The sequence below is a fragment of the Ostrinia furnacalis genome, unplaced genomic scaffold, assembly GCF_004193835.3.
Source record: "Ostrinia furnacalis isolate ACB-3 unplaced genomic scaffold, ASM419383v2 OfSCF7487, whole genome shotgun sequence".
Taxonomy (NCBI): Eukaryota; Metazoa; Arthropoda; class Insecta; order Lepidoptera; family Crambidae; genus Ostrinia; species Ostrinia furnacalis.
Window position 1 is genome coordinate 568369 of NW_021137726.1, and position 14042 is coordinate 582410.

Genomic DNA, 14042 nt, shown 5'->3' on the forward strand with positions numbered 1-14042 from the left:
CTAATTCACCACTCGATAACATCAATAAAGCAATGCAAATAGGATTCCCAATTAAATTTTTCCTACGCCGATCTAGTTCTTTCACCGCGGAACATTCTGGAACTGAATGGACGACAATGCTAACAATGGCCGGCGCGTGCCAAAGAACTGAAATTAAAAGAACTGGGTTTGTGCCTATTGCCCTTTGAATTTACTTGCGGTGAATATTGTGAGGTTGTGTTTTATTTTTTGAAACACAACTATGGACGCCTAAAAGAATTCAGTATTGATTCATTTCAGTAAGAATAACATGTTTTTGAGCTTATGAGTCTTAAGACTAACGTCTGAATACTTAATATTGTTTTTCTTGTATTTATCTGCTGATTTTATCATTTGGGCATTTATTATTTCATTTGTTTACGTAAGAAAATTCCATGAAAACTCTTTTTGCCTTCAATATCCCATCGTTTTGCCGTTCATATATTGTTTACGAAAATTCTATGAAAACTTCCTTTCAACTTCAATATCTCGCGTATAAAATTACGCCTACGCATTTTCAATGCAGAGCAAGATAACTTCGTAAGTCAATTATGAACATGTTTCTTTGATCACCTGAAAATCAACCCTTTGTTCGTTATCGCTACGTAAATCAATATAAAATTCCTCGTACCTCTGAAATTTCCTTTAATGTTACATTTTCTTTGCATGTACGAGTAATCTTGCAGTGTAATTTCATCTTTGTATTCTAGGAGTTAGAAATGAATATTCAACGCTGGGAATTTTATATTTGTATAACAGAACGACTGTATATGCATAATTCCGAGCAATTAACTAGCTTGTTTAATTGTTGGTGCTTTTGTCTAAGAACAACGGGAGGTCGGTGGTAATTGGATGGCCTTGGCCATGAAAAACGCAAGGAAATTTTAATTAGAAGAGAATCGGACTTTTATTTCGTTAAAGAAAACTTTAATTAGGGAGTCTTTAATGTGTCCTGTTGGTGTAATTAGAAAGTAGTTCTAGATTGAACGAGTGTACCTTGGTACATCTAATTTAGTTTTAATTACCTAACAATGCAAAACTAATTATTTTACGTGCCTCTACATAACTTTCTAAAAATATGGAACAATAAGCAATACTAAAATTATAATTATAAATGCGAAAGTATAACTGTATTTATTTTTCATGTAAATATCACCAAACTGATAAATAATAATTTAAATTGAATGAAGTTAAATTGAGATAATCTAGGCTAATTTGTGCCTCGAAAATAGAACTTAAAGGGAATTATATAGCGAATGATAATTAAATTGAAAATTATTTCTTATATTGGTGACAGTGAAAACATTAAGCTGTGCTTTTAGCAACAACATAGGCAAACGTTATTTTGAAACTAGCAAAAGCTACTCGTAGTAACAAGTCTTTAGAAATAACTGACGCTTTTCCTAATTGGGTAGCTTTCCCATTTCTATTCTTATTCATAAACATATTTATAAGGAATTCATGTATTCTAGAACCAATTATAGTTTACGGGGAAGCTAATTATATTTTCTATACGTCTTTGAAGTTCATTGTTTCCTAGCAAGTGCGCGTACGTTATTTCAGTTAGGATAAATTGTTTATCCAATATATTTTATGAGCAATAACTCGAGCGGAACAGTGTGGTGGTTTCATATGAAAAAACTTTGTCTTGAGATACAACTTGAAGGCTTCCAAGTTTTCGTGTTGATGGTGTATCACAGCAAAGTGTTGGGATACATATTGGTATTGGATGTTGTCTTGTTTTTGGATGTTATCGGTATTTAACAATTTTTCTATCGAGAATCGTTTCGTGACTAGGGTTAGAAAATAAACAAAGTAATATTGTTCTTAGAATCGTATTCAAATCTTTATTCAATGGAGGCCCTTTTCAGACCACTTGTACACGCCCCAGTCACAATAGAAATCGTCACATTATGTTACGTATTATTCTACCATGTCCTTGCCTTAATATTTAGTTTCGTTAGGCAACCTAAAATGATTTTAGGTTGAAATGATTATGATTTCCCCGAAAATATTCCTTTTTGTAACTAAAGCCTAAAGGATCATTGGACAAAATTCTACGTGCTCACGGACCAGGCTTTAGTATTGCAATTTTAATTACCATCTTTCACTTTTGATACGTCATCTAATAAAGCCGGTTATACACTACTATTCTTTGCATTGACAAACATTTAAATAGTGAGTGAGTTGTTCCAAAAACGTTATGTGAGTTATGTTTTTTTTCCTACAGGTATCAGCGATTGTAGACGACGTGTACTCCGAGCATTCCCACGTAGCTGGCTCCTTCACCATGCTGGCCAGCTCCAGGGCCCACGTTGGAGGCTCCCTGAATGCTAGGGCTCTGCCTGGGGCGAGGGTCCATACGAACTTCATTGGCTGCTTGAAGAAGGTTAGTAAAGGGACATAAAGGTCTAGTATCATTGACACTAAAGGTGATCAATCATTTTTGATTGAGCATTCAAAACGTTAGGCCGTATTCTTAGGCAATGTTTGAGACCTCCTTGCTTCATATTTTTATTTTTTTAGTAAGTCTCCTTCTGTTGAGGCCGCGCGACACTGACCACTAAGAAAAATACACGTTTTTTCGACGACCAATATCGACACTCTTTTGTTTTTTCTCGCTTTCGACTCTCAAATTTTCACGAATGCTTTTCCACGACTCGATTTTGTTAAAAAATATTGTAGGCATAGGTCCTACTTATTTATTATTTTATTTACGTTATAACTCTATAATCACAAATCATTTAGGTGCATCGAGCCCCTACACCCAGAAAAAGTGCCGCAAAGCACGATGTCCCGCTCTTTTCATCCAGTCACTGTCTTCACCTTGAAGTTGTCAAATACCTATTTAAGCAACAGTGGTTTTCTTTATTACGTTTGTGGTGATGTAGTCGGGAGGGTAAATATTTTAGTCTGGGTGTTACTATGTATAATATGTATGTATTTAAAAAAAAAGTATATAAGTAGTATATCCGTTAAGCTAGCACCCATAACACAAGCATTAAGTTGCTTACTTTGGGGCTAGCTGGCGCTGTGTGAAATTGTCCAAAGATCATTTATTTTTATTTATTTATACTAGCGGCCGCCCGCGACTTCGTACGCGTGGATCCCGTTATACCCCCTTCATCTATCTTACGCGGTTTAGATTTTTTCATACAAATGTTTTTTCCCGCTAACTCCCGTTTCCGTAGGAATTTTGCAATATCCTGTTGTAACTAAGCTTTAAGTTTACTAAGGTACCTGCATGCCAAATTTTAAGCGTCTATCTTACGCGGTTTAGATTTTTTCATACAAATGTTTTTTCCCGCTCACTCCCGTTCCCGTGGGAATTTTGCAATATCCTGTTGTACCTAAACTTTAAGTTTACTAAGGTACTTGCATACCAAATTTCAAGCGTCTAACTTAAGCGGTTTAGATTTTTCATAAAAAAGGATTTTCCCGCTAATTCCCGTTCCCGTGGGAATTTCGGGAATTCCTTTCTCAGTGCACCTCTACGGTACCTAAGCTACGTTCCTTCCAAATTTCAAGTGCCTATGTTTAGCTGTTTAGGCTGTGCGTTGATCTGTCAGTCAGTCAGTCAGTTTCTCCTTTTATATATTTAGATAGATTTAAGATTCAAATCTTTATTCAATGTAGGCCCTTTTCAGACCACTTGTACACGCCCCAGTCACAATAGAAATCGTCGAATTATTAAGTTACGTATTCTACCATGTCCTTGACTTAATATTTAGTTTCGTTAGGCCATCTAAAATGATTTATAGGTTGAAATGATTATGATTTCCCCGAAAATATTCCTTTCTCTAACTAGTATACAATTTTAATTACCATCTTTCACTTTGATACGTCATCTGATAAAGCCGGTAACACACTACGACTTTTTGGATCGATGAAAATCATTAATAGTGAATAGTTACAAAAACTAGTTTTGAGTTATGATTTTTTCTTTTGATACGTTATTTACGAGTAATAAAGCCGGTTACATACACACCACGACTTTTTGCATCGATAAAAAATCGTCAATAGAGAGTTCTTCCAAAAACTAGTTAAAAAACTAAGTATATGTGTTCTTCCTCCAGGTATCAGCGATTGTAGACGACGTGTATTCTGAGCATTCCCACGTGGCCGGCTCCTTCACCATGCTGGCCAGCTCCAGGGCCCATGTTGGAGGCTCCCTGAATGCCAGGGCTCTGCCTGGGGCGAGGGTCCATACCAACTTCATTGGCTGCTTGAAGAAGGTTAGTAAAGGGACATAAAGGTCTAGTATCATTGACACTTGTGATCGTGGAAAAAGGATCTACTAAAGGTGATCAATCATTTTAACCGACTTCAACAAAAAGAGGAGGCATTCAAAACGTATTGTGGAATATTAATTTAGTAGAGGTTCCAGTATCATTGACACTTATGTTTGTGGGCAAGGGTCTATCATTTTTATTGAGCTTAAAACGTTAGGTTATAGTTTAGACCTCCTTGCTTCATATTTTTATTTTTATTTAGTTTTCCTCTGTTGAGGCCGCACACTGCCGCCTCCTTGATCGCGCGCGACACTGGCCATCAAGAAAACTACACGTTTTTTCGACGACCACTATCGATACTCTTTTGTTTTTTTCTCGCTTTTGACTCTCAATTATCACGAACGCTTTTCCACGACTCGATTTTGTTAAAAATTATTGTAGGCATAGGTACTTATTTATTATTTTATTTACGTTATTACTCTATGATCACAAAACATTTAGGCGCATCGAGCCCCTACATCCAGTCACTGTCTTCTTCTTGAAGTTGTCAAATATTTAAGCAACGTTCTTTATTTATTACGTTTGTGGTAACGTCTTCTCCATTTGAGTACCTACCGACCCATTATCAGCTCTTCGTATGTCCAGCTGTGATACCACAGACTGAATGATCTTTCAGTTTGTGGTACTTCACAGCTGATGACTGATGAGTCAACAGTATCACAGCGACGTCACAACTGTCGTAAACAGGTGGAGTTCTCAGCAGACACTCTTCGGCTGAACCTCATCGACCTGGCCAGGACCGGCAGCAAGCTGATCACGGTCACCGGCCGTCTGGAGTACGCCTGCACCGCCTCGGATACGGCTGACCCTGTGACCTTCACTACCAGAGACGCACATTTGGTAAGTGATTTCTTAATATATTTTTTTAATCAGAAAACCACATTAATGTGAAAATTTGTGCATTCTACAGTTCGTGCAGAAGGAGTGATTTCCAATAACAATAATTATATACACTTCTGTCACACTAATTCTTCACCACAGAATACATAATTTCATAAATTACATACCTACTTTTCCCAAGGCCCAAAAATCATCCGAATTCGCCTTGCTCCTTCACAAGCTTATAAACCTTGTTGAAAATTTCAAGTAGGTACCTATAGGTACGAGTATTTACTTATACGATGTGAACTCTAATATTATTTGTATGATATTGAAACTGGAAGATTATAATCAAGCTCATCGTATTTATCTTGGTTAATTGACATTCTAATTCAATAAGAAAAAAAGTAGTAAAGATTATTGTACATTTTTCGCCATACGTTCTTCAAAATAAATATGCTCTTCGCTGTTTTTAAATAAAACCTCAAGCTTCCTGGAGTTATTATTAAGATCTTCAATATAAGACGACTCTATTTTAAGACTTCAAGTTATTAAGTCGACTTAAACTTCGAGCGTTGGGAGTCAAACCTTCAAAGTTTGGCCCGTTGTCTCAGCGAGGAGAACCAACAAAAGGTGACGGTTTTATAAAACTAAATGCCGCAGGACTGTTGCTTCTGACGCGGATTCTAAAAAACTTTATGGAACACAAAGGGACATGGATTTTCCTGAAAGTTGTCAGGAATATTAAAAGCAATTGTTTTGACCCACAAGTTTAGCTCAACCATTTTTTGCTACTGCTTTACAACTCTGAGTTTTTTTGGAAACCACAACATTTCGCTTTAGGCATTTTATCCTAAAGGTGGGGTTTAGACTAAACAAACAGAAAGCTAGAATCTGAGTAGAGCATTGACTTGATCTTTTACTGCAAACTAAAGTTCGCTATCAGCGTTTACACCACGCGAATACCAACAAACCAAAGAACTAGGATTCTATAACATTAAGCTCTAGCCTCTAACACTCTTACGCCGCTCCCGTATTTACAAACATTACTATGAAGGCTCACAGTGCGCGTGGCTGCACAGGGTGACACACGAACCAATCACAGAGCTCTATTTAACGCTGTGCGTTCGATTTGGTGATTCACTTAAGCAAGCATTGTATGTGAATACGCAAATCTTCAAAACAAAATTGTGTAGAATCTTCGCAAAAAATATCAGAACAACGAAATAATGCTCTGTCTATGTTTTTTATTTANACACACAACAAAGCTAAAGTAGGGGGTAGAATGATCATTCGCTGGTTTGATCTAAACCTACCCTTACACTTCATGTAGCCCCAGCTTTATCCTCATTGTGCGATGACAACTATCTGTAACGTTAATCGACCTCTAGAAAATGGTTCGCGTAAAGATTTAAATCAAGTAGTTTCTCTTTCAAAGGGAATCTCGGCGAATCGTTCAATTTCCGAGTCGAACCATCAATTGGAGACACTTTTCTTGAAGGACCCCGCTCCTTATTTTATTCGAGTCCGAGTGGTGCTTGATTACACTAGTTGGTTGGGATCTCATTGAAATGATTGATTTGTGAGCACTGAGTTACTTGAGTTAGAGGTTTTTAAGATTCATTTATGTGTGTGAATAGGCAGTGCAAAGGTGAGAGCTTATTGTCGTCTGACTGTACAATTACACAATTGCATAGGTAGGTGCTTTAGAGAGAGCTTTTTAACTACCACTTCGAAAAATTATTTTAGGTTGAACCTATTAATTTATAGGTAGATGGAACATCCATTTTGTGGATGAACTTAGGTGATATATTATTAGGAGGTAGGTATATAAGGTATATTGATTGAATAGAAAAAAATGGTGGAAACTAACTGAAAAATAAATTGTTTTAATTCTATTTGGTAATTATTGTATTTAGAGTCTGAAATTCGAGTTGCTAAAACAGCCTTTTGCAACTCAACGAAAACGTGAAATTATAGTAAAAACACGCTCAATAGCAGTCCAAAAGCAAAAAAAAAGTTCTTACTTTTTCCAGTTCCACGGTCTTGGATAAGGAAAACCTTGTCACCGATTTGCAAATGCAACCCTTTTATAAAATCATTCAAATAAAAACTAAACGCGGACCCGTCCACTATCCCGAGCCCAACAATAAAGTTCTCACACACTTCATTACCCCGCAATGGTGGTCGCGGGGCGTCGCAAAAACTAAGCACCAATTAAAAACAATGGAGCCGGTGAAAAATCGCCGTTGTTGATCTCACAGGCCCCGTTTATAGGCCGGGCTTAGGCGACTGGGGCTTAGATGTTTTGGAAGACTTAAGGTTAAATACTGGGACACCTTACATAATTATTAGGTGTCTAGTTTGTTAGGAAACTGATGTAAAAGTTCTGGCGGCTGTGAATCAGCAGCGGATAACTTTTTAAGAGGTTATCAGTAGATAATTAAATTACACATCTAAAACCATTAAAAGTAGGTAGGTCCATCGTCCGCCTCTGCCAATGTACCAAACGAAAAACTAAACATGAAAAGACGCTCAAAACAGGGTGAAACTGAAGCATAATATTTAAGCCTGTGGTTAATTGAATTTCAGTAGATCTAGGTATACCTAATACATAATAACATTGTCTGCGAGCCGAAAATGTCCTTCTAACCTTAGTGTTTACCTAAGGGAACATACTGAAGTATAAAGCTGCCCTGGTACTTTTATTAGTATGAGTATCTATCATAGTTATGTTTACTATATCTATCCGTTTATCGCCATAATACGAGTACAAACTATTCAGTTTAGAACTATTGTATCGTGGATATTTGTACGGTTGAAGCAATTAATTTAATGCCTTTCGAAACAATATTTGTTTTTCACAATCCACACCAATCTAACCCTTAGTAAACTCCCTGCATCTCCTGAAAGCTCTTGAACCGGACACTCCGGACTCTCCGGACGAGTGTCCGAGCCGGACGTTGATTAAATTGGAACAGTGGTTATTGGATTCGAGTTGAGTGATTCGGTCTTTGAGACCACTTGAACCTGGAAGGTTTGCGAACGACTTTTGTAAAAAAGGATTTGGAGGATCATGTTATGTTTTAACAAGGATTCAATTACGTAGGACTAGCTGACCCGGCGAACTTTGTTCCGCCTTAATGGCAATAAATGAGCAGACTTTTTTAAAAATTTCGAACGGGATAAAAAGTATCCTATGTCCTTCTCCTAGCTCTAACCTACCTCCCTGACAATTTTCAGCTAAATCGGTTCAGCCGTTCTTGAGTTATAAGTGGAGTAACTAACATGACTTTTCTTTTATATATATAGATTTACTTTTTTTTTCTTACAATAATGGCGTCGTACACTTAATAGGTAGCCCGTTTCAAGTAAATAATATAGTAGTACACAAAAAAGATTCAACTAATTAGAATGAATGATAGGCATAATTTACTGAAACCTCACACGAACTTCTTGAGATAACTTGAAGAAGTGATGTTGACTGCCTGAACTCATGAATGTTTATGAATTCTTAGTAATAAAAAATTACACATTACTATTGATCACACTTTTTTTTTTAAATAAAACATAACTTCTAGCCATGATGCTTCACATTTTAGTCAAGAAGTTCATTATTTTATGATCAAAGCATTTCTAGGTTTTAAGGTAGAAATTGCTTGAATTCATTTTGGTGAATTTAAAACGTTTCTCTTAATTGTAGAGTATTGAACCAAAAATTAAATTTTACTGAAAATAACCCTTTACATTCATTGTGAAAATCCATTATTGCTTTGACCAATTTCAGTAACAAAATCTCCGTTTGTAGCCCTAAATGCGACGCCATTTGTACATAATTCGTTCAACCAACGGGCGTTGTTAGGGATGTGGTAAGAGTTTAGAACAGTCTTCAATGTTACTTGTGTTCATTTAGTAGTTCGTAGATAGTATACCAATTTCCAGATAGTTGCACAAAAAGCGCGAGACCGTGCTCTTTGAGGAGACTTACCTATTGTACAATGTTATATTTAGGTTACATATTAGACAACGTTAGAAAACACACAATACACCAATAGTAGGTACTATATTTTATTGTATGTGAATTAATGTTGTGGTGATTAAACAATCAGCCTGAGATTTTGCTCCTTAGCGCTCCTTGAGGAGGATTAGGTACGTCCAGAAGCGGATAATGTTATATTTAGGCGGACAGTGTTACATCAGACAACGTTATGAAAAACACAAACTACACCAATGTTAGGTAGCTCTATTTTATGTGTGAATGAATGCTGTGATACTTAAACAGTCATCATTTAATTTTGTGTAGACTGCAAATCATAATTGTTTAATAACTACTAGACGAAACTCCTTTTTAGCTACTGCCAGCAATCTTGTTTGTAATTTCAGTCAGTTAATCAGTTTTATAATTGGCAGAATGAAACTAAATTATTGCAAAGTTTTAGTCGCGACAAGTTTGCGAACAACCCTAGTTGTGTCCGTTCAAACAAGCCGGGAGAGTACATCGCTCCACGCAAGTGCAGTAATGTGTGGTCGCCTCAACTACTGAATTAAATCGCTTACAGCGCTTGTTTGAAGTACTGAATGCGGGCTTAGATACAATGGGTAAAGCTTTACAGGTTTATTATGTTACTTGTTATAATGTAAGGTTTATACATTACATTATGACAACAAGCGTGTACGCGTTTGTGAAGTAAGCACCTGCTCACACTAAAATCTACACTAGTCTACCACTCATTTATTAATAATGAAATCTCAGAAACTATAAAACCTACAAACTTCAGGCAGGTAGGTTCCTTATAGGGTGTAGACGTCCGCTAAAAACTGATTTTACGAAACTCCACCCTTATGGGGGTAAAATGTGGTCCACGCGTACGAAGTCGCGGGCGCCCTCTAGATAAAGAGGAAATATTTCATTGTTTGTTTGTTTTGAATAGGCTTCGAAACTACTAGACCGATTTGAAAAAATATTTTAACTTTAGAATCCTACATTATTTGTGATGAACATAAGCAGTACAAAGTTCACTGGGGCAGCTAGTATTTTACTAGGTACTTGCTATAGGTGGTCAGCACAAATGAAGTAAAAAATATTCGATGACTTGCGCGAATGAAATAAGTTGAATAAGTTTAAAATTGAAACGATGACCACTGTAATCAGGTCAAGGTTTCAGAGCAGCAGCCTGGCACATGTTTGTTCTGTCGTTTCATACGTCAATCTGGAATGTATTGGTACGTAGATCAGAGATTTATTTTGTATTTGATTTCAAAACGGTGACCGCTACACGTATTGATGTGCTGAAACTTTTTTTGTAAGCTTAACTAACCACAGTAAAAAGTACGATTCTGAATAATGTATTAAAAATATTATTTATTTTATCATTCATAAAAGTGATTGTCACACAGCAAGAAAAAAATTACAAATTACATTCCTACAAAAACATATCCCTCCTCGCAGGCGTAGTCGGGTAAAAAGGGTAAATTTTGTAGGTATTTATGGATTTTATTGATATCGTTTATTTGGCGAAACCTTCAGATGCGTCCATACACCATACCATACGCTCCGCTAAATCACTTATCACTCCTTTTTATTCGCAATTTTTCTTCCTAAAAATCAGAACCCATTCCAAATGCATTCAGATTCGGAATAGCGTATTTTCCAGACCTTTATTGAGAGTAAACAACCATAGCGGATATTTGATGCTATTACTTTCGAGCGAGAAAATTACCCTTCCGAAATACCCCCTTTTACAGAAGCAGAAGTAGAAAAATGGCGCCCTCTCAAGTAGTGTTGCCAGGTGTACGGGATTGCGCGGGATGTCCCGAAGTTTAGATTTAATTTATTTTGTATCAACTGTCAAATCGTAAATTGTTATTTGATGTAGCCATCTACGGTGTTATCATAAAGTTATATTGAAGTTTTGGTTTAAATAAATTCTAAAAAACTTGTGCATTTGCACGTAAAAATGTTTTCTCTGAAATATTTTTGTCCCGAAACATAATACAGTTCCTGTCAGTATCTATTAAATCATATTCGTTACAAAATATGTTTACTTCTTTACTTGTTATCTATCTAAAGTAATATAGATTTTAGTACTGTTCTTCATGAGTTCTTCTACTGTAAAAGTCCCGAATTCTAGAACTTAGGTCTGGCAACACTAGTCTCAAGGCGTTCGATGTTGCCATTAAGGTAAATTATTATAACTGGCTCTGATACGCACTAGCCGCGGGCGTAATGAAAATAACTGATTTTAATGCGAGATAAGGGAGCGGGCGGGAATGGAGGGTAGTTGGATAGGAATGAGTCGAATAAAGTGCGCGATTTTATCTTGGACTCTTTGTAGTTAAGAATTGTTTTACTGCGGACATCTGTGCTGTTAGTGATAGTATAGAGCATATCACTTTTGCTTGAGCACGGTTTGAATTTTAATTGCGGTAATTTCTAAACATAAATAACTTTACGTGACAACTGACACAACCTTTTAAAACATTTGACGTATTTATTGTGATGTGTGTAGTTAAACAAAGCATATTTTTTTATATCTTTTATAAGTTGAGTGGTTTGTTACAACTGAGCTCACAATGCTTTCAGACTTTAGGAGATAACATTGGCTTATGTCTAACGTTTAACGTGCCTTTCAACATGGGACATAAATGTGTACCTACCTACTTACCTACATAATATTGAAACAATAACATTTTAGCAAAAGTAAAAGTACATTTTTTCAAGATTTATTCTGAAAATCGAGTTTAGCAAAAAAAAGTAAATTGCTGTGGATTTCATGTTTTTTATTTAAACGTTCAATTATCCCTCTTTCCCTTCCTTCACCGTGCTAACCCACATTAAATCAGCAATGAAAATAATTCAATATTCCTACACAATTTATGCAGCGCCAAATCTCAGACTAAATATTCCATAAACGTTATTATGTACCTATTTAGAAGCCCCATTCAAACGAGCATGAAATTGGAGACAGAAACTAACTGATTTAGCTGCAGTTTCACACTTAGATACTCAACTAGTTTCTAGTTCTAGTTAAGAACTAGTTCAAACTCACTAGAGAGGTCGCCACTATTGGAAGACTAGCGACGAACTTCGCAGTTTCGTATGCACTCATTATGCGTCTAACAAAATGCATAGAACTTTTCTTAAGTGTAACTTAACGCCAGGACAGGGTCCTCTTAAAACCTTTTAAGTTTTAAGACTTCGCTTTAGTTCAAATGAATATTCTTCCCAGTTTAATAATATGGTAAAATGAATATTTAAATACTCCTGAAAATAGGGTTAGAGGTTACAAGGTGAAGCTAAAAGTTTCTTTCCTTTACAGCATTTTTTTTATTTATAATTAACCATTTTGTTAATTGACTACAAGTGTTACAGTTTGGCTCTACATATGATTACGTTTAATTTCTAATTGCATTTTACTGTTTTGACTTTATTTAATGTTTACAACCTTAATGAAAGTTCAAAGTTTGATTTCAACGAAAGGCAATTAAATAAGCGACAGACTACTACACGTATAAATAAGACTGTTGTTTTGTCTGTTGCTACGACACTGTACTACCGGTGTACTTTTTTAAACACTAACCCCCTTATTAATAAATTAAATTTTCATTTAGTATAGAAATGTCATTTTAATCCAGTGTTCATCCCGGGTGTAACTTCAATATCACTACATACATAGTATAAAACAAAGCCGCTTTCCGCTGTCTGTCCCTACGTATGTTTAGATCTTTAAAACTACGCTTTGGATTTTGATGCGGTTTTTTTAATTGATGAGTGATTCAAGCGGAAGTTTTATATGTATACTTAGCACCCGTGCGAAGCCGCGGCGGGTCACTAGTTTTATTAATAAGAGGGTAAAGTTACTATGTATAAACAAGATTGATTTCGCTTCGGCAATTAATTCCCATCTCCATCACAAAGGATCGTTGTATGCATAATTCCATGGTGATCGATTTGATAGTTCAGCCGTGAAAAGGGATATTTAAGTTAAATATTAATTAATATTGGGAACTGCGTGGGCCGTGTTGTTGCGTATGTTATTATCAACACACATAATACATTCGGAAAGCAAATATTATGAAATGGTAATGGTGTTTTGAGGGCTATTTAGCTTCCGTAATATCTTTGTAATTATTGGTTTGTGTACGTGGTTCCTGTTTACTACAACTATGAAAGAAATTAGTAGAGATTCAAACATTGCTTTTACGACTACAGCTGATAAATTATATTTTGTATTAATTTTTAAATAAGCAGCCTTAACCAAATGCCTTTTAGCCATTCTTGGTAGAGTAATAAATTTTGAAATGATTAATCAATTGATGTGCAAAGTTTTGGCTACTTTGGTAAAATGCATATTATTATCAAAATAAGAACCTGTTATCAACTAAAGAATCTGTATGATATCTTTATACTATTATTATATTATTATTAGACACTAGCTTTTGCCCGCGGCTTCACCCGCGTGAAATTTAGTTTGTCACAGATCGTCATAAATTAGCCTATATGTTATTCTGGGTTATAAACAATACTACTGTAAAGTTTCACCAAAATGTGTTCAGTAGTTTTTGCGTGAAAGAGTAACAAACATGTTAACATCCAGACATCCATACAAACTTTCGCATTTATAAATTAGTAGGATAGTAGGATGTCTTAGCTTTTATTAAATTATTTTCACGTGCTTTTAAAATAGGTTTTCATAACAAAGTAACAAAATTAAGTTTACGGAGCCCTGTGTTTGCTTTATCTACTTACATTAAAATGCTCTTTCCCCCATTCTTCATCGCTCGTCACATTCTTTAAAATATCCCATGGTTTAAAAACACCCTACATTCCCCTACATTCCAAAATCCCGTGGGATCAGGTTAGCAAAGCCTGCTTTTAAAGGATTTGCTGCGTGCTCTATTATTTAGGCTACA

At 35.8% G+C, this 14042-nt stretch overlaps 1 protein-coding gene across 1 annotated transcript in view; it reads left to right on the top strand.

Annotated features, from left to right (window-relative positions):
* Window positions 1–14042, top strand: part of LOC114364883 (neurexin-1a) — a 103945-nt gene that overhangs the window by 53290 nt on the left and 36613 nt on the right. Inside the window, exons 5-6 of the mRNA XM_028321238.1 lie at window positions 2249–2407; window positions 4998–5150. Coding sequence (XP_028177039.1) covers window positions 2249–2407; window positions 4998–5150 — 312 coding nt within the window. The remainder of the gene's footprint in view (window positions 1–2248; window positions 2408–4997; window positions 5151–14042) is intronic.